Below are 20246 nucleotides of genomic sequence, written 5' to 3' on the forward strand. Positions count from 1 at the left end.
AAATGTTCTAGGTTGATCATTGTTGTTATTCCTGATTTTGCACTCTGATATTTCTAATGACATAACTCTGTGTTTGCGGCCCTATCAGTGGACCCTGTCCTAGGGGAAATGTGTACCCTGTGTCCTTTGAGTCAGGGCAAGTACATTAAACTCTCACCAGAAAACAGGCATATATGCATCTACCAACATTCTTATACCTGCATTCATATGCCACCCCTTAGTTTATTGCACTCAGGCCTTCAAACCGCCTTCTCTATTTTACTGACAATAAGACGCCATTGATGGTAGGACTTACTGTTATTTTATGAATCACAGAGAAAGGGAAATATATAGTCAATGAAGCTGTGATGCAATGCTTTCTTATCATCGACTTTAAGATGCAGCTCAATTTTACAAATAGTATTTGTAAATAAAATATGTGTCTTAGAACTGATCATAAATGGTCTGTGTTATGTAGTTTTCATAGTATGCTATATTAACTAAGTATTCTTTGGCATGGATGTATTTCACACAATTCACTACTCATCGAACTTCTGTAGAATTCCAGTTCTAGTGTGTGCATACAGGCAGGCTAGCCTCGTGATTATGTAGGCTGTGGACCCAGCCAGTCTGGGTTCAAGATACATCTCTTCCACTTATTGGTAGCCAAATGACCTCAAGAAAGCTTCCTAACCTTTCAACGGTCCCTTTCTTCATCTCTAAAATATGGATAAAACAAAATCTAACTCATAGGGCTATAGTGAGAATTAAATGAATAAAACTGTGATTTGCACATATTAAGCATCTAATAAGTATTTACTGGTAATATTGTCGTGATTATGACCACAAATTGCATGAAGATGTGAGCTGTATATACTACAACTGAACTTCCTTCAAGTTAATCTTCATGACGCCCAGGGGACTCCATCTCAACTTCAAGATGCAAACCTTTACATGCACGTGGTTGTCCCAGACATCATGAATGCGTGCACCGCCCATCGTCATATCAGTTATGTAACCTGCCACGCAAGCCACATCTTTGCAAATCGTGTATCCCCAGAGGGTGTGCACAGCTATGCACAGCGAGCCTGCTGTGTCTTGAGTATTACCACTTTCCATAAATTTACAATTAGTATTAATCCTGATCTTGAAAATAAGCTGTGAACCAAAGAAAATTGCTTTAAAAACAGATTTTCATTAATGAGTAGATTTACTCTAAGTTTCTCACAGCCTACCTTCTTTCCTTTGCTTTTGTGAGAAACTGCCAAGTGTCTTTCCCTGGTGAGATCCATTCCATGATGGCTGAAACATGGTCGAGAGGACTTTTGTACTTAATTAGTGCAGAAGTATAAGTAAAGGCAAAGCCTCGTTCACCCTTCTCATTCATTTCCTCTCCATTCACTTACTGTGACGCTGCTTACTAATGCAGTGCCTATACGTAGCCACCTCAGGTCTAACACACATACTAGCTCAAGGCGTAGGCATTCTTCACCCCTCCATCCCTCCTTGTGTTCAACTTAAACAACAGCTTATACGCCTGCTCACCTCAAGCACATTCATGTAAGGTCAAGCACATTATACAGGTTTCCCAATGTGCCTATCCATCCCCATAGGCTCCATCTCCGCTATGCATCCTCCTTGGTTATACTTGTTTAAGCTGTGTAGCTCACATAGGGGGTACATTTGCCCCATTAAACTCTAGTTAGAATTTTCTTTTCCCCTTCCCATAGATGCTAAAATTCTTTTGGACACTAGGGAAAAATGAAACTATCTAGCCCTCTATTTCCAAATACATCTTAGATGAACTAATGGCTGTTAAGGTGGAAAAACCAAAGATGCTTATCAAGCCCACCTAAAGGCACCATCTCATTCTCAATCTTGACGTCATTCATTCTTCTTGTCCATCTATTCCTCACTTATTCTTATATAAAAGGAGAATTGGAAAAGCCAACATGATATACCAATGCATGTATAATGTATTTGTCTTTGTGTAATCTAATCTGGTAACTTTTCATACAAAAATAGGAAACAGAGGTAAACCATGAACTATGGAATTGTCTACTCTGAGACTATGTTCTCACTCAACCAATGCTTCACTGACCCTGATACTTTTTTATAACAACCTTAACCATCCTAGAAAACACAGAAAAAATCTCATTCTTTAGCACTTGCCATGCTGGTCTAGAGGCTAGTTAGTAAATCAATTAGCAAGGCTGGAACTGGCGATGACGTACATGGTCACAGAATTGTATTGGTATGTAAGATCTCCCCATTTGAGTCCTCATACAAGCTTATTCTCCACAGTGAAATGGGGAATCGTAGTGTCTATTATTCATTGGTAACTACCTGAGAAGGCCAAGTTCCTCTGCTTTGCCAGTGGAGTTTTATGCCCTGACCACTTCTATTTTTCTTCACTTCAACCACCATTTCCTTTATATTTAGAATTCATTGTCCTGAGTTTTTCCACCTATCAAACTAGACAGCATGCTATGTACTCTGAATTCTACCAAATGACCTATGATCTCAGTCCTCAAAGATATTACGGCTTAGACATGTGACCACCAGACAAACACCAGGTGCACAGATGATCTCAGCACCCAGCTAACAAGAAATGATGAGCATTTTCTACTGGTCTTCATTTTTCTCATTTTTCCCACTTGAAAAATGTTCTTCCTCATATCATGTTATTTTATGTTTCCTTTATTTTAATATGTACGTTACAAGATGGAATAAGTAGAGGCAACAAGGCAAGAATAGACCCTGGCCGAATCCTGAGATATCTAGCAGTGTGCCTTCTGTCCATTACAGCTCATGTGCCACCTATATTGGGCCATTAGGACTTGAAGATAACAAACAAGAACAACACATCGCACACATGCCCAGAGGCAGACATTTCCAAGAACACTTTTATAACTTTCTTAAAAACAAACAAACAAACAAAAACCTTGAGTGGACGAAACCACCCTGTCTCGATCATTTATTTTGGAAAAAAATGTGTTAACTATGGAACATTGGATATAATTCACTAACCAGTCAAACAAAAAATAGTTTGGAAGGGCATTGTTCTAGACTTTACCACTTCTCCTGCCCCAGAGTGTATTGTTCTGAAAATTAATGTCTGAAAAAAAATAAGTAAATAAACAAAAAGCAAGAAACAAGAAGGCTGGCGGGCAGGGCATGAAGCTGGTGAGATGTGAATAAGTAATGCTGAACAACTCAGCGGGATCATCATCTATTTGTTTATTAAGTTTTCCAGTATAGTAGATTGATTTGAAAATAACAGAACGTTTATGAAGCATGAAGCATTTCCCAAGTTTTCAATTAAAATAAAATAAAGCAAAATGCAGGATGTGTGTTTGATGTAGGAAATTCCATTAGGGCATTGGTCATCATAACCAGGCATGGCCTCATCATCTTGTGCTGTTAGTCAGCTCACTGAGTACCAGCTCAATTCCAGAGCCAAGTGTAAGTGATGCCACGCGTTACTAACCTGGGGCTCGTTCTCTAGGGCGTAACATATCACAATGACCTTTTAAAAGAAAGGCCAGCACTGTGACCCCCACTTTGTAGGTGAAGAATATGAAGAACATCAACTGGCTTTCCACAGGATCCATTGAAAAAAATCAGGATTAGAACCTAAGGCTCAGAAATCAGTGTAAACTCCCTGAAACAGTTTTCCACTCTGCATGTATTTCTGTGGCTCCTTTTTGCTAAGGGTTTGAAAACAGGGAGGGAAGTGGAAAAAAGAAGAGAGTATTAAACAAGGGAGAAGGGGCAGAGAGCAAGTCAGAGAGTGTAACAGACCAATGATGCAGGTTCTGGTATCGTGATGCCAGGGAGGGATGGTAGCCAGACTGCTGACAGCACATGATGGAGCACAGATAATGGATGATGGCATGGCAGCCTCGACTGCTCTCTCAAGAGCCACACAAAGAGAAGGTCAACAGGGTGAGTTCAATTTCTGAGGTCCAAGAACAGAATAACAACAACAACAAAAAGCCCAAAATAGCCCACAAGAAATTAGGACTAAAAATAGCAACCAAAGCCAGTCCTAGAATAGTTTTCTTAGTTTTAAAGATTTTTTCTGTATCATTTTTTGATTGATATCTTTCAAATTTCACAAAGATACATAAGAGAGCTACTAGACTTTGGTGTGTGTTCACTAGTGTCTGTTTTAAAAGCACTTGTACTTCTCTCAGCTCTCTGGAAGTATGAACTGCACTGGGGTCTTCGTAGGCAGAATTCCAGTTACACTTGGAGAAATTCCAACTGTGGGCAGGCTTCTCCCTCCATGAAAGGCCACTGGAAACCCACAATGAGCGGGAACATCACATAGGAACAGTGTGTATTTATAACCTGAAATGGCTCCAAAACACTATAACCTGAAAAGGACAGAATGAAATCTTATATCTCCCATTTTTCTTTTCTTTTTTTTTTTTCCTAGTGTTAAAGCAAGATTTCTCCTGTCGTCTAAAGAAAGCGAAGCCTGAAGAAAAGAGTTTTAAAAATAATGAACTTCCATACCTTGGAGGCCAAAATAGAACTTCTATTTCTTCTCCTGAATATCACTCTTCTCATCTTATTCAGGAAACACAGTTGAGTGTAGTTAGAACTACACTGGATTAGAAGTCAAGTCAAAGTGAAGAAAACTTGTTTCAGTCCTAACTGAGTCAGTGGGGAGCTGAGCGATCCTAGGAAATTCATTTAGTTTTGAGTAGGACTCGGTGGGATATAAAGATTCTTCAACCTCTAGAAGAACATGTTATAGAAGAAGGGGGCTCTAGCATGTGGTTTAGGAAGTAGGCTCTGAATTTGGACTCCTTGGGTTCAGACTCAGCTGTCACTAAGAACTAGTAATTGAACTGAGGTAATTTGCTTTTAGCTGCTCTTTTCTGCAGTTTCCTCAACTGTAAAGCCTTATTAACCTCATAGGGGTTTATGAGGAATCCTTAGGATTAAAAGAGATAAGGCTTTCTGAAGAGCTTAAAGTAGCACCTGGCATATAGTAAGCACTCAATGACTTTTTGTTAGTATTGCTATAATGACGTTTCATCACCTCCAATAGTAGTGATTTACCGTGTAATAGTAGTGATTTACTGTGTGCCTGGTGTGTGTCCCTAGTCAGCCACTTTGCCAACAGAGTGATTGGGTAAGTAACGCTTTGGAACAATCAGCACTGGAGGCAGGTTTGGGAAGGAGAGTCAGCCTGATTGCTGTTGTGTTATTTTTATTTCTTTTATGACCCATAACCAGTACTTACTGGAGCAATATGTATTCACAAATTGCAGTCCCAGAGAGTTGGAAGAGAAGTTGCTATTTAAAGGCTGCTCACAGTGCTTAAATTGGTATTTTGTGGTTACTACACAGAAATAAGGAGCCCTGATTGCACAGTGGTTAAGTGCTTGGTTGCCAACTGAAAGGTTGGTAGTTCGAACCTACCAGAGGCTCTGTGGCAGAAAGATGTAACAGTCTGTTTTCATAAAGATTATAGCCTTGGAAACCCAATGGGGCAGTCCTACTCTGAATCAGTAGAAGTCAGAATCCACTGGACAGCAACAGGTTTGGTTTAGGTTTTTGACATAGAAATAACCTGTTGGGGGGGGGGGGAAAAAAAAAGAGACCAGACTTACTGGTCTGACAGAGACTGGAGAACCCCAAGAGTATGGCCCACAATATACCCTTTTAGCTCAGTAATGAAATAGCTCCTGAGGTTCACCTTTCAGTCAAAGATTAGAAAGGCCCATAAAACAAAACGAGACTAAATGGGCACACCAGCCCAGAGGCAAGAATTAGAAGGCAGGAGGGGACAGGAAAGCTGGTAATAGAGAACCCAAGGTCGAAAAGGGGAGAGTGCTGACACGTTATGGGGTTGGCAACCAATGTCACGAAACAAGATGTGTATTAATTATCTAATGAGAAGCTAGTTTGTTCTGTAAACCTTCATCTAAAGTACAATAAAAATAGATTTAAGAAAAAGTGAGAGACAAGTATCTCCCTCCAGAGCTGATAGAGAATACTTTCCCCTAAAGCCCATCCCCTTAATTTGGACTTCTAACCTCCTATACCATGAGAAAATAAATTTCTTTTTGTTAAAGCCAAAAAGGAAAAAAAAAGAAAGAAAGAAATAACCTGTTGGAGAAGGGTCAATTTAAGGTGTAAGGTCTGCTTTGATGTCCCAGAAACTGTTCCAGGTACTCAGCATGGACAAGACTAAAAAAAAAAAAATTTTTTTTTTTTTTTAATTTTAATGAGCTTTAAGTGAAAGTTTACAAATCAAGTCAGTCTCTCATACAAAAATTTATATACACTTTGCTATATACTCCTAATTGCTCTCCCCTAATGAGACATCACACTCCCTCCCTGCACTCTCTCTTTCCATGTCCATTCGGTCAGCTTCTGACCCCCTCTGCCCTCTCATCTCCCCTCCAGACAGGAGATGCCAACATAGTCTCATGTGTCTACTTGATCCAAGAAGCTTATTCTTCACCAGTATCATTTTCTAACCCAATCCCTGCCTGAAGAGTTGGCTTTGGGAATGGTTCCTGTCTTGGGCTAACAGAAGGTCTGGAAACCATGACCACCAGGTTTTTTTAAAATAAGTAAAATAAAAAGGAGATTTTTTTTTATTGCAAGTGCTTAAAGTTTAGTATACAAAACACACACAGCTGAAACAATGATGTCTTATTAGGAGAGTATACATTTATGTATATATCATTCTGATTAGTATAATCATACATTTGAGGAGGTATAGGAAGGGACATATCAGTGAAGTATAAAATTTTTTCAGGGAATCTTCTTGCTTAATACGAATTGTTTGCAAGCACTTGAAGGAACCTTGGAATTTGAAGATTACATAGAAGGAAAAGAGAATTATAAGAGAAAAGATGAAGAAAGAAAACGAAAATGTTCGATGGTAAACCCACTAAGGAACAGGGAAGCATAACAACTGTTAGGCAAAGAAGACTCATGGCTTCCACACACAAGGTAAGAAATGAGACATGAGAGTGTTTGAACAGGGAAGAAATGTGCTGAAATGAGTGAAGTATCCAATTGGACCACCATTTTGATCTACCAATATGCAACCTTTTTGATCAACAGAAATAGCAATTTCAAATGTTTCAACCTGATAGCTTAAAATCAATCTGTTAGTTGAATAAGACGAAGGGAGATTAGCTTGGAGGCTAAAGCCATTATCCCAAGTCAAAATCTCATAGGCTTTGATAAAAGTGGATTTTCGGGGAAGAGGGAATAAGTTTTACTGACATATTTTTGCTTTTATTGAGTCTTCTCATCCTCAGAAGTTTCTTTATATTTTTTTGGTCTTATCCCTGTGATTTGTTTCCTCACATTCTTTTGGGTCCAATTATGATCATTCTGATTCCTCTTAGCTGCTGGACCTGTGGCTCCCCTATAGAACATCATGAAACCCCTTCCTAGAGGAGCTGATGAGATGAGCTTAGTTTGCTAGACCAGGATTGTTATGCTGGATTTGACGGGCGAACTGCAAAATGCACAGGTAAGCACAGCCATAGAAAACAAGCATCCAGCGTCTTTATCAAAGATCTTCATAGGATTTGGGAAAATACTGTTGGTCTAAGGAAAACAAATCTTCAAAGGATATTCTTGGTTTCAAATATATTACCAGAACCAAAACCAAACCTGTTGCCATTAACTCAATTCCAAGTCACAGCAACCCTATGGACAGAGTAGAATCACCCCATAGGATTTCCAAGGAGCAGCTGGGGGACTCAAACTGCTGCCCTTTAGGCTAGTAGCTAAGCTTTTAACCACTGTGCCACTAGGGTTCCTCATCCTCATCCTTAGAAACAAAAAATGCCAGTTCTTATCTAAGAGGCTAGAACTCTAGTGGCACAGTGGTTAAAGCACTCAGCTGCTAACCGAAAGGTTGACAGTTTCAACCCAACAGCCAGTCTGGGGGAAAAAGATATGGCAGTCTGTGTCCCTAAAGTTTAAAAAAAAAAAAAATCTGTTGCCATGGAATCGACTGACAGTGACCCTATAGGATAGAGTAGAACTGCCTCTCAGGGATTCTAAGGGGTGGCTGGCAGATTTGAACTGCTGACCTTTTCGTTAGTAGCTGAGCTTTTAACCACTGCACCACCAGGGCTCTGCATAAAGATTACAGCCTTGGAAACCTTGTGGGGCAGTTCTACTCTGTCTTGTAGAGTCACTGACTTGGAACCATTTGGACTGCAGTGGGTTTTTGGCTTTATCTAAGAGGGTTTATGAGCCCTCATTTTTGAAATAAATTTATGAATTCTATAAGGAAGTGTTTGTAGTTAATAAAATGGGGATATATAAATATATAGACACTCAGATGTTTTCAGATTTTAAAACATTAAAAGCTTTTGATTTTGAGTTCTGTTTTGGGATTGGGAAAAACTGATTTTCTTTGAACCATTTTAACCCCCTTCTAATTATTTGGTAGAGATATTCTATACATGTCATAGTTAGGTCATCGACCTATATGTATATACAATGAAGTAAAACGATAATAACGTTACACAAAAAAATAACACCACCCAGATTTACAGATTCAGAATGACAGAATATTTATAATCCATCCACTTTTTAGCTATACATTGTGCTTTATGTTGAGGGATTTGGGCCTGTTTGATAAATGTCATTAATTTAATAATACATTTGTAATTAGAAGTCGGTGGCAGTTTTAGAGGGTCCCTAAGGCAATCGCCGAGATTCAGGATAAGGCTGGAATCCACTACCCACCCCTCCTCCTTCACAAGCCTGCAGTCACCACGGGAAATCTGCTCTGGTCCCTGTCCCTGTTATCCATTCAGGTATGATTATCGTATCCGTAGTTCAAGGGGTGTTTGGAGACAGGCAGGACAAAAGGGTGGGGATAAGGCGGACACTGGAGATCCAAAATGTATCTCTGAATCCTCCTGGACAAACTTCAGGGCCATGGCTAGTGCAGGTGGGAGCTACTTGATCTCTTCTTTTCTCTTTTTTAACTGTAGAGCTGGTTTCCTTCCCACCCCTGGAAAATATATACAGATACTCAAATATTTTCAACTTCCAGGAAACTATGAATTCCTGTCTTTGCTGTAGTCAGTACCACTGGAGGCATCATAACACGAAGCTGTGTGTACCTTAACAAGTACTCCCAATAAACAAGTGCCTATGTGATAAAGATACAAACGGGAGGTGGGGGGGTGGGACATCCATGTATCTGCGTGTGTGTACTCAGGCTTCATCTTTACTCATCAGAACGCATGTCTTCTCTCCCTCTCTCTCTCTCTTTCTCTGTCCCTATCTCCCTCTCTGCCTTACTTTTTCTTTAATGTATAGAAAAGGGAATACAAATGAGAAATGGAGAGACTTCTTTTCAAGTAATTCAGGATTATTAGTCAGACCCATTGGCTTCCTGGCTCAGAGAGAACTCTGAAGCTCTGCCTGGCCCTGATGTTGAGTTTTGGAGGATATGTGCCAAACCCTTTCTTTTTGCTGACACATTAAACTCTGAGTGGTCCTAAGTTTAAATCCATTCCACGGGTTAAGTGAAATAGATTTAAACCTTGGCCTACAGTCGCTTAACGGTTTGGAAACATGGCCAGTTGCATTCATAGCCAGAAGCAGGAAAAACAATACAGTTGCACTTTTCACTTCATATTTCCCTCACATATCTTAGCATCAGACTGTTGTTTGCTAAATGGTTTGTTTACTAGTTTTGTTTCATCCACTGGACTGTGATCACCTAGAAGTCAGAGACCCACCAGTCATTTCTTTGTATCCTTCACAGCGTGTTGCACAGCATTTAAATAAACATTGAAGCTCCATGAACATGGAACAACAGAAAAGAGAAAGAAAAAATACAAGGAAGATACGAGAAATGGGAGGAGAAGAGGAGTGTGCAACGTAGAACACAGAAGGCAATCTGCGGGGGAGTGTAACTGGAAAGAAAACAGGACAGACTTGTTGAGGTTAGTGGTCACTGTAGAAACATATTTACTCAGACAAGCTCTCCTTTCGTTCACCTTCCTTTTTCCTGTATTCACTTCCCTGTCCTCCCTCTTTCTTTCCATATGCATAGTCTCAAAAGAGAGTTTAACAGCAGATGGCAGCTCTACAGGTCGGACACACTGCAGGTTAAAGACAGCGCTAACTTTATTTTAACAAGCACCAGGGGAAGTGTTTGCAAGTCCTGATGGAGACTAGAGGGCAGCAGTGCTGCACAATACTCAAGGCCCACACTCCGGCCATGGCCACCGGGTTCTACCTGTGGCTAACATAATGCGCCTCTCCTTCTTGTGTTATCTGCTCTGCTATTTTGTTTTTTTACTGAGAACCCTTGAGGATGGTGACAAGAATAAAGAAATGCATCCTGAGTTATTGAAGAACTCCATGTGCTCATTATGCCCTTTCCTCCTCCACCCCAAGAAAGGGGTTTCCTTCCAGAACTTTCAAATCACTGTTCCTTGGTGGGGAAGATCCTTTATCTCCTCAATCATTTCCAAAGAGAGATATCCAACTCAGGTCCACGAACTATAAAGCATGTGTGACAGTGACCTTTGTTAAGAAACATATGGCCCAAAGGTGTTACTAAGAACACACAGGGAATTATGCACAGCTCAGACAACAAACGGTGAGGTGTGGCCATTGGCTCTCAGTAAAGATGATTTCAGAGCAATTTGACTTCTCTGTCTCTTTTTCTTTAAATCATTTTTTTCGCTACTTTTATTTCGCTTTCACCTGATTCTTGTCTGCTGAGTCCCTCTCCTTTCAGCATTTCTTCTTTCGTTATTTTTTCAAACTCAGTTTTATCCATTAGTCTTATTTCTCTTTTATCGCAAGTCCGTTTCTTTCCCTCTTTCTCTGTCTCTTTCTTGCCTGCCTTCCTCTGGGATTTATGCAGCTTGGTTTCATTAGCTCACAGTTCCATCAAGAAAAAACAACCCAAGGAGCCAGGGCAGGAAGGGAAGAGGTCCTATTTTACCTCGTAACTAGGTTAAGAGATAACCCCTTGTTGTGTGGTGTGATGAATCCTGGTCTTTTCCTATTCCTGAATAGCACCCTAACAGCTCCATTACCTCTGCAAGCAGAGGGATGCCATTTGTTTTCAAAGCAGCAGGGCTCAGCTAAAAGCCTACCAATCCAATACAAGCCTCAAATGTCCTGGCCATTTCCTCCCGCCCCATTCTCCTGAGGTTTGTGACACAGAAGTTAACGTTATTTTTCAGAATAACACCTCTCCAAACAAATTTCTTCCAATAAGCTTAGATTTGGATCCCTGATAACGACAGGGGAAGTGAAGAGTTTTCAGGGTGACCCTCCCTCATGATTCCCATATGATTCATATATGATGCATTTTCATAAGAAAGACCTAGATGGAGGAAGATGGGTAAAGAACAGACTTTCTTTTGTAAGAATCATATTTACCAATTGACTCGATCTCACATAACAACAAAAACAATGAATTATATTGAGGTCCCTGTTGAGTTTTACCATACCTGAGAAAAGGCACATTTGCTATTTAGATAATCCAAACACATTGTCTATTTTCCTTTCTCTTGCTCTCCCCATTTCTGTCACTGCTATCCTGTTATCTTCTTTTTCTTTTCTAATGTCATCATCAACTTAAGGCTGTGAAATTGATTTTCTAGGAAATTATGAAAGCGTTTATATAGATGAGCTGTTGTTGTTGTTGTTGTGTGCCATCAAGTCGATTCCAACTCATGGCAACCCTATATGACATAGTAGAACTGCTCTATAGGGATTTTAGGCTGTAGTTTTTATGGGAGCAGATCACCAGGACTTTTCTCCCTTGGAGTCACTGGGCGGGTTTAAACTACTGACCTTTTAGCTACCAGCTGAGCACTAAACCATGGCACCACCAGGGCTCCTTATTGATGAGCTGTAGTTGACCAAAGTCCTAACCCTTTCATGCCAAACCTGTTGTTAAACCTATTATTAGCAAAGAAAGAGCCATTTCTTACAGAATTGACTGGGGATATCCTCTCCTCAGGGCATCATAAGGTCAGTTTCAGTGGCCTGAGGTCCTGCAAAAGGAGCTGGGAGAAGCAAGACTGGTAACCCCAAACAGTTATGACAGATTCTTTATTCTCCAGAAAGGTGAGACTGGCTTGGAGTTATAAATGGACATTGAATACCTGGCAGCGGAGGGGGGAACAATGAAGAGATGTAAGGTTGAGGACCGCTACTGAAATAAATGACTGTAGGGAAAAGAGACTGGGAAATGGATGAGAGTGGAGAGAGGGAGAGCTGGATCCTGAACAAGAGCAGGCCTGGAGTTATCTCCTGTGAGTTCCTCGGATCCGTCCTCATGCACTACGTACGTCACCCTATGCCCCAGGCAGCCCCACCTCTCAAGCCTACCTCGGCATTCTCCCTCACACAAACTTCAAATACACAAATCTCCTGCTCTGTGAAGGATGCCACCCTTTCACTTGGGAGTTATTTGGTTTTGAAGTCTTTCCTCACTAACTTTCTCTGCTCAAACCAGAGGGTGATCCATTCTTATCAGGGAGCAGGCATCTGTCCCTTGTTCCCCATTTTCATTAGCAAACCCCCAGTTTAATTCCTGATCCAGCTTTATTTGTATCTTAGTGGTAATGCAACAATTGTCCCTGACAGCAGCTTTGCTGCTCAGGGTACATTATGCATGCTGCTCCAAAATACACGCAGAAAGTTACTTAACAAGTGTGATAGAAATGAAGTTTTCAACATATCACCACAGAATCCTGGACCTTTATCACCTGGCCAGACCTAACGCCTGACTACCTCTGTTCCTTCCTCATTATCTATCTTTTCAAGGCCCAGGTTCCTCTATGAATGACATTCTCTCAGATCCTTCATTATCTTCATCATTACCTTCTCCCTCACCCCGCCCCTCTTCCCCATCCTCTCTATACATGGCTAGAACGAAGGCCAAAAAAAAAAAAACCCGCTGCTGTTGAGTAGATTCCAACTCATAGCGACCCTATAGGATAGAGTAGAACTGCCCCATAGAGTTCCCAAGGAGCGCCAGTACGGCAGAGAGTGGTAATTGCTCCCTGTCTCCTGGAGGCAGATGGTAGGTGGTGCCATGCCAGAGATAGGGCAGGAGAGGGGGACCTGGAGGAGTCAATTAGGATCCATATGAGGAAAGCAAGCCTATTAGTTCTGGAGCTGTAGCTTATCCATTAGCAGAGGGGTGCAGACCACAGAGAGGGAGAGAATGAGGCAGAAACTAAGTTCATGTGATTTTTTTTTTCACAAGACCCAGTCATTGGTCTCTAGACCTTGTCTTACTTCTTACTCTCCTTCCTGACTATTTTCTACCTCTGTTTTCTCTCAGTCTCAGTTTTACCAAGGAGAAATGGTTTAAACCGTTGAACCCCAAAACCTAAATGAATACTTTCATGGTGTCTTTTTTATCTCTCTCTTTTCTTTTTCCTCTGAATGAAAACACTAGAGGGGTTTATAATCGGTAGGAACAGAATGACTTGTTCTAAGTACATGATAAATAATCAAAACAGACTCAACATTAATTATGTATTTGGAAGTAGGTGAAGAGTCTTCCATTAGCCAGGTACTGAAGTCGGCAGATATTACAAACAGAAACAGGTATGTTAAGATTGCAACAAAACTAGAAACAACTGTGAACTAGAGCCAAACACACCAGACTCACTTTGACCTGATCTCTAGATCTGTTTGTTCAGATACTGTGATTTGGTGAAGAGAGTCAAGAATTTAAAGATTTTAGTTCACATTCTGATTCTGCCACTTAGCAGGCTGGCCATTTTAGGTAAATAAATACCTTTTAGACTTTGTTTCCTCCTTTGTAAAATGGGGATAATCATAATATTTTTATAGGTATGATATTATAATAACTAGCAATTTAACGATTTTTTTCTTATGACCCACTGTGTTTCCTACCACATTATTTCTAATGGAATATCAGGTAAGTGAGGTGACGGCATGTATATTCAGATGACTTTGTGAGTACTTTGCATTAATCCACTCTGGGAGAAGCCTCTCCCTTCCCCCCGCCCCTCCATATATGGAGGAGTCCACTTGAATTAGCTCTTATTTTATTTTATTTTTTTACTGGTAATAAAAGAGTCCTCTTGTATTCAAGGAAATTTACTTCAGGGCTTGCACCAAAAATAAAAGCATTTCTATGGTAAGGGTTTGTCTTGAGATGTTTCCTTCCTTCTGGAAATTTCTTTAATAACTACTTACTGTCATTTCCTTTAATGGAAACTGACTTAGCCAATCAGAGGTTTCTTTTGCTTTCAAGATTTGCCTCTCTCCTTACTTGTGTTCTGTTCCTTACTTGTGATGCTTGCTGTCCGTGGCAGCACTTGGAACTAGGAAACCTTGACATGATTTGTGCCTCAAAAAATGATAAAAATTGAGCTACATTAAAAAAAAATAAACTCAGTTTCACTGTGTTGGAATAAGTACTTGCAAGTTTCCAAGACCCTGGGATAGTTCTTCAGGAGGCCTTCCCAGCCACGTTCCAGAGGAATTGGCAGAGGACTCTGAGTAGTTCCTCAGGACTGATGGCAGAGTAACTCTTGAGATGTTTGGGAACATCACTAAATACCTGTCAAGTTACTAGTTTATCATTTTTGCAATATTAAATAAATCCTCTTCTCCCTTTCAAGAGGGAAGTAGTTTGGGTCGTCACTTTCATTTAGGGTACCCAACAAGGGTAGCCCACACAATATGTTTGGGGTTTCATTTTATAGCGACTAAAAACAGGGGAAGGAGTTTAGTAAGGTACTTTTTATTCTCAAACAGTTAAAAGCTAGGTCAGTATATGATCCTGCTTAAGGGGCTGAAACCAAGCAAGCTCTCAATTACTGTGCTTGTATAAGTCTCATCAACAAAATGGTACTGTGTTCTACTAATATATTTCAAAATCGGTCTGTAAAGATAAAAAGAAAATTCTAGGAGTTTAGAAGACATATCTCACTTCGAAAATCTCAAATGATCATCAGTATTCTTGGCGGAAAAAAAACAAACAAAAACTGTTACCATCATCTGTTTGCTGTTGACTTGATTCGACTCATAGCGATCCTAGAGGACAGAGTAGAACTGCCCCATAAAGTTTCCAGGAAGAAGATGGTAGCTTCAAACTGCCGGCCTTTTGGTTAGAAGCCAAGCTCTTAGCCACTACACCACCAGCATATGCAAAAAGAAGCCCAAAGCAAGGGCTGAAAAAGTGGAACGTTCCTGTATTGAAAATGGTGTTACTTTAGGTTCTGTTTGAAAGGGAGTAGGTAGAGAATAAAATAAAAGGACAGAAAGGGGAAAAGAGAAGAAAGGAAGAGAGGAAAGGAGAGGAGTGGGGAGGGCAGGGCAAAGGAGGGCAGGGGAGGGGAGGAAAGGGCAGGGGAGAGAGAGGAGGACGGCGGAGGGGAGGGGTGGGAAAAGGGAAGAAAAAAGAGATAAAAATAGAAAGTTGCAGGAACAAATTGGGAGACTAGTTCTCAAATCTACCCAAATGACCAAAGAAATGTTTAGGAACAAAGATATCTAGTATTCTATTTAATATTTTTTGCATATCCAGATGCAAACTCACTATCTCCACAAGATAGGAAACACAAATATCTTGAGTTGTTTTTATTTGTTTATTTGTGTGTGTGTATATATATATATATATTTTAATTTGGGGGTAATTAAGACAGGTAAGTATGTGTTTCAAGGTTCTCAGCTCCATGTGAGGGTTGTTAACACAGTGCTAGAGGGTGAAACGAGCCACAGGTTGAATTAATTCGACAGAGTCAGAAGGTTGAAGCTAGATGTGACTATAAAAACATAAGCTTTTTGGAATTTACAGACATTGGAGAGGCCATTGGCCAGTCCACTGGAATAGGATTTCTAGACAATTACGTATGTTTTAACAAACAACACAAAACGAGTTAATATCTGGTGAACTATACCACAAAGGTTTCAGGAACTCTTGGTCTATAGGAAACACGTCAATATGGAGATTGGTAGTTAAGAAAAAAAAAAATTTTTTTTCAGAGAACCTGCTCGCTACCTGTGCCATCACCATAGGCATCTTTTTTTTTTTTTTTTTGAATAACAAAAAATATTTTACTAAAACATAAGATTTACAGAAGTTTCCAGACAAGCCATACAAAATGGTCACAAGCTTTTTCTTAAAGGGAAGATTCTACACTTGATAGCAAAGTCACAATATTGTTGGTGAGGGCTGTGATGTTTGTTTAATGCTCCCATTTTGGTTCAAACAATCAAGCTTGTCCATCTACTGAGTCTAAATAAAGAGGGTATATTCTAAAGAACAACTGGTTAGCTGCTTTTAACCAATGCAATTAGATCACCATAAAAAGGGGGAAAGGAGCCCATAAATTTAAAATAAAACTACCTCCCTCCTCAAAAAAAGCAAATAAAATAAAGAAGAACACCCATACCCCTGCAGCTAACCCTGACAACTACCTTCATTCACAGTGCTTTATACTTAAACCACGATGGGGAAGAAATGAATAAAAGCAGAGAGGGGCCACTGCTTTTAAACATTTCACAACAATCCAGATGATACTTCTAGCCTCTGCTCATGCTTTACAACAGTGAATCAGGACAAGACAGATTTGCTAATGTGCATTTAATCACCAAAGGACTGGAGATGTCTGGGCTTTTATTCTGTAATGTTTCTAAGACTGTGTCCATTAAATGCAAACAAAAAAGGAAGGAGTCTTGGCAGAACAGGAGAAGTGATGCACAGTTGATGATCAGACTGATTTAAATATTATCCATGGCATATAGCCTAGTCCATGCTCTAGCTGTTTCTATGGCTTGGGCTCTATTGGTCTTCCACTGATCCGCTACGTCATTTGCTAATGGGTCATCTGGATTGGGAGCACTTAACAAAGCCTGGATCGACAGCAGAACTGTGCGGATCTGCAGCGCTGGGGACCACTTATCTTTCAAAATATCTAAACATATTCTTCCCAACTTGTCTACATTAGGGTGATAAATTTTGGTCATGAAACATACTTTAGGGGCTGCCATTGGGTACTCTTCTGGAAGGAATAGTTCAAGTATAAAAGTCCCTCCCTCAAAGGGGGAATCCTGGGGGCTAGCAACGACCACATGAAAATAACGGGCGTTGCTCTCATCTGGTTCTCCTTTCATGCCCGGAACTGGTTCTGCGAGCAAATGCTGGGTTTCCTTGATAATCCTACAGGGCATCCAGGCCATCTTGTCAGATCCCGAGTTCAGCCTCTGGTCTCATCTCCGGCTCTGCTCACCTCACGCATGAGTGGAAGCCACCATAGGCATCTTGTGGCATCTCAGATGATGTATGAAATGGGACAAGGTTTATGAGTCACTTCTTTATTGTAAGGAACAGCAGCTGTACTTTATAAGCAGAACAATTTTTATGTCTCAGTATGCTTTGTTCCTGTGTTTCCTTTGTGTTTCATAAAATCTATTGAAAAATGCCAACCTATCTTATTTTTCTCAAGTGTAACCAAGAAAATGTGATCAAATCCATACTTGGGCCAGATCTGTCACACTTGGCTTGCAAACCCAGAGGTAGTAAAAGCAGGAGGAATAAAGACAAAAGAAAGAAAAGAGGGAGAGAGAAGACAGAAGTGATGAGAGAAAGAAGAGAGAAGAAGAGGGGGAGTTGGAGAAGAAGACAGAAGAGGAGAGGACAGAAGAGAAGGAAAAAGTGATGAAAAAAGAGATGAGGAAAAGAAAGAGGAAGAGGGAGGAGGGAAGAGAGGAGGGGGAGGAGCAGAAATTCCTAGAAGCATGTGTGACAACTAGGGCCATCTGACTAACAAGCCTTCTACCCCTATTCTTGCTTGCTCTCCTTCAACTCTTCAGCAGATCCTGCTCCCAAATACAGCCTTCCTACCATATGCGCCATACCAAAGCTACTAGGAAAACCCTGGTGGCATAGTGGTTAAGAACTATGGCTGCTAACCAAAAGGTTGCCAGTTTAAATCCACCAGGCACTCCTTGGAAACCCTACAGGGCAGTTCTACTCTGTTGTATAGGGTCGCTATGACTTGGAATCAACTTGATGGCAATGGGTTGGTAGAGCTAGAAAATTCACCAAATATTAAGTGCTAAATAGGAATGGTAAGCAGATATTTAAGTATCCATTTGGAGTTCAAATTGAAATTTCCAAATAGAATGAAGCACAGTTATCTTACTCATTACAAGTTCTTGTCGCAGAAACATAGCACTTACATTGATTTTTGTGTTTAAAAAATAGGTTGGGGTAAATCCCTGCAACATCTGTTTTTTCAGTTGATATTTATTTTTGGTCAAAAAATTAACTTTGGACAAATATTTGTGCCTTGCTGTTTGATACTATGCTTAAAATTTTGATTGTTCATATAACAATTAAAAAGAAAATTGCCATTGAGTCAATTCTGACTCATAGCAACCCTACAGGACAGAGTAGAACTGCCCCACAGGGTTTCCAAGGAGTGCTTGGCAGATTCAAATTGCCAACCTTTTGGTTAGCAGCCATAGCACTTAACCACTATGCCACTAAGGTTTCCATAAAAAGATATACTAATATATCTAATTATAAAAATAAGTTAAAAATAAGATGGAATAAAAATTAAACCACTATAAAAGCTGCCTATGGTAATAAATGTGCTGAAAGATAAGGCTTTACATTGAGGCAGTAATTAAGAGTGGTAATAAAGGAGGTAGATTAAGGGGACTTCACACTGTGGCTGTGTGGCTGGCTTTCTCCCTTGCAGAAATTTTCTTAATAGACAAGAGTTGGTGCAAAGTAAAATATAGCAAATCTGCTGAATTAAAACCGAATATAAAACAAGCAACTGTTTAGAACATCGGCAACACTCAGGGATAGCCAATAGTAATGATGGTGCAGATACTAACAATAACCATGGCTTAAGAATTTGATAGCTGATATTTCAATTTAAAAGTGTCAAAGGAGACATCATGGGAAAAGAACTGTTTTGTACTTCGTAACACGCTCATCACATTTTGACTATTGTTTATATCTTGAGTTGGGGTAGAAAAAGATGTATATAATATTTTTTAATATTTAGAAACCTCAAAGATTTTAAACTGATCCTGTCTATAGACTCAATATAAATCAAGTAAATTCAAACACTATGCTTTTAAAACTTACGAAAATACATTACATTTTATAATATATATCAGAGATTCCCATTATAGTGCTGGTTTTATCAGGATAAGGGTGGCATCCAAGCTGTAATGACAAAGGCATACCCTATATTACGATGCATGTGTAGAATGTGACCTGACCAGCCTGAAAACTAAATCTATGATTCATCGAATTAGTTTGTGAATTTCAAGTAGATTCACCATTCATTGTCTCAAATGCTCTATCAAAACACTAATATTAAAACATAGTTTATTTTCTCAGTATGGAGATGATGATACTCAAGTATATTGCTATTATTTTGCAGATTTAAAAGGAGGAGGAAATGGAATGTGTGGCTAATTGCCTCCACGAACAACTGCCTCTTTTGCAATGAGACCAGAAGAACTGAACGGTGCCCAGCTACTATTACTGAATGTTTTTATCAAAGACTCCATAGAAGAATACTGATCAAAAGGGCAAAAATGTAGGATAGAATTTCAAATTCTCATGGACTTCAGACTTTCTGGAGCCATGCAGGGTGGATGAACCTCCGAAACTATTGCCCTGAGATAATCTTTAAGCCTTAAACCAAAAATATCCGCCGAAGCCTTCTTAAAATTTGATAATAGGTTAGTTTAACCAGTAAAAAAAAGCCTGCCTTGAGCATTATGCTGTTTTAAGAACTATCTATATGGAATCAAAGTGACAATACATTGATAGATTAGATAGGAACCTCAGGGGGCAGTGAGTTTATGTTAATGAGGAGGAACAACTCAGAAAAGGAGAGTGAGAACTGGTTGCACAACTCAGAGAATGTAATCGATGTCACTAAAATATGCATGTAGACACTATTGAATTGGCGTATGTTTTGCTGTGTATATTCTCAATAACAACAATAAAATAAATGAACTTTGTTGATTTTAGGAACTAGAAAGAAAAATTATTTAATAAACAAATAAGAACAAGCACTGGCACCTCTCCAGATGCTTGCTCCCACCCCCAGGGACTCTGAGTGTGAGGCTTGAATAGTTCATTAGAGAATAGCAGACTAACAGTTTAGCTCTTCTGCTCAATGTATTTGGGATCCAAAGGCATCTATCTCCCTTCTATACATGAAATTTTTAACAAGTGTTTATATATCCATCTCAATTAT

At 39.8% G+C, this 20246-nt stretch overlaps 1 protein-coding gene across 1 annotated transcript; it reads right to left on the minus strand.

The window, feature by feature from the left end:
* Positions 1-16380: 16380 nt before the first annotated feature.
* Positions 16381-17193, minus strand: LOC126070400 (ubiquitin-conjugating enzyme E2 N-like). Its single transcript, XM_049874588.1, has one exon. The coding sequence runs from the start codon at positions 17191-17193 to the stop codon at positions 16735-16737; it is 459 nt and encodes a 152-aa protein (XP_049730545.1). The 3' UTR covers positions 16381-16734.
* Positions 17194-20246: the final 3053 nt, after the last annotated feature.

This window comes from Elephas maximus, chromosome 1 (genome assembly GCF_024166365.1).
Source record: "Elephas maximus indicus isolate mEleMax1 chromosome 1, mEleMax1 primary haplotype, whole genome shotgun sequence".
In the NCBI taxonomy this organism is placed as follows: Eukaryota; Metazoa; Chordata; class Mammalia; order Proboscidea; family Elephantidae; genus Elephas; species Elephas maximus.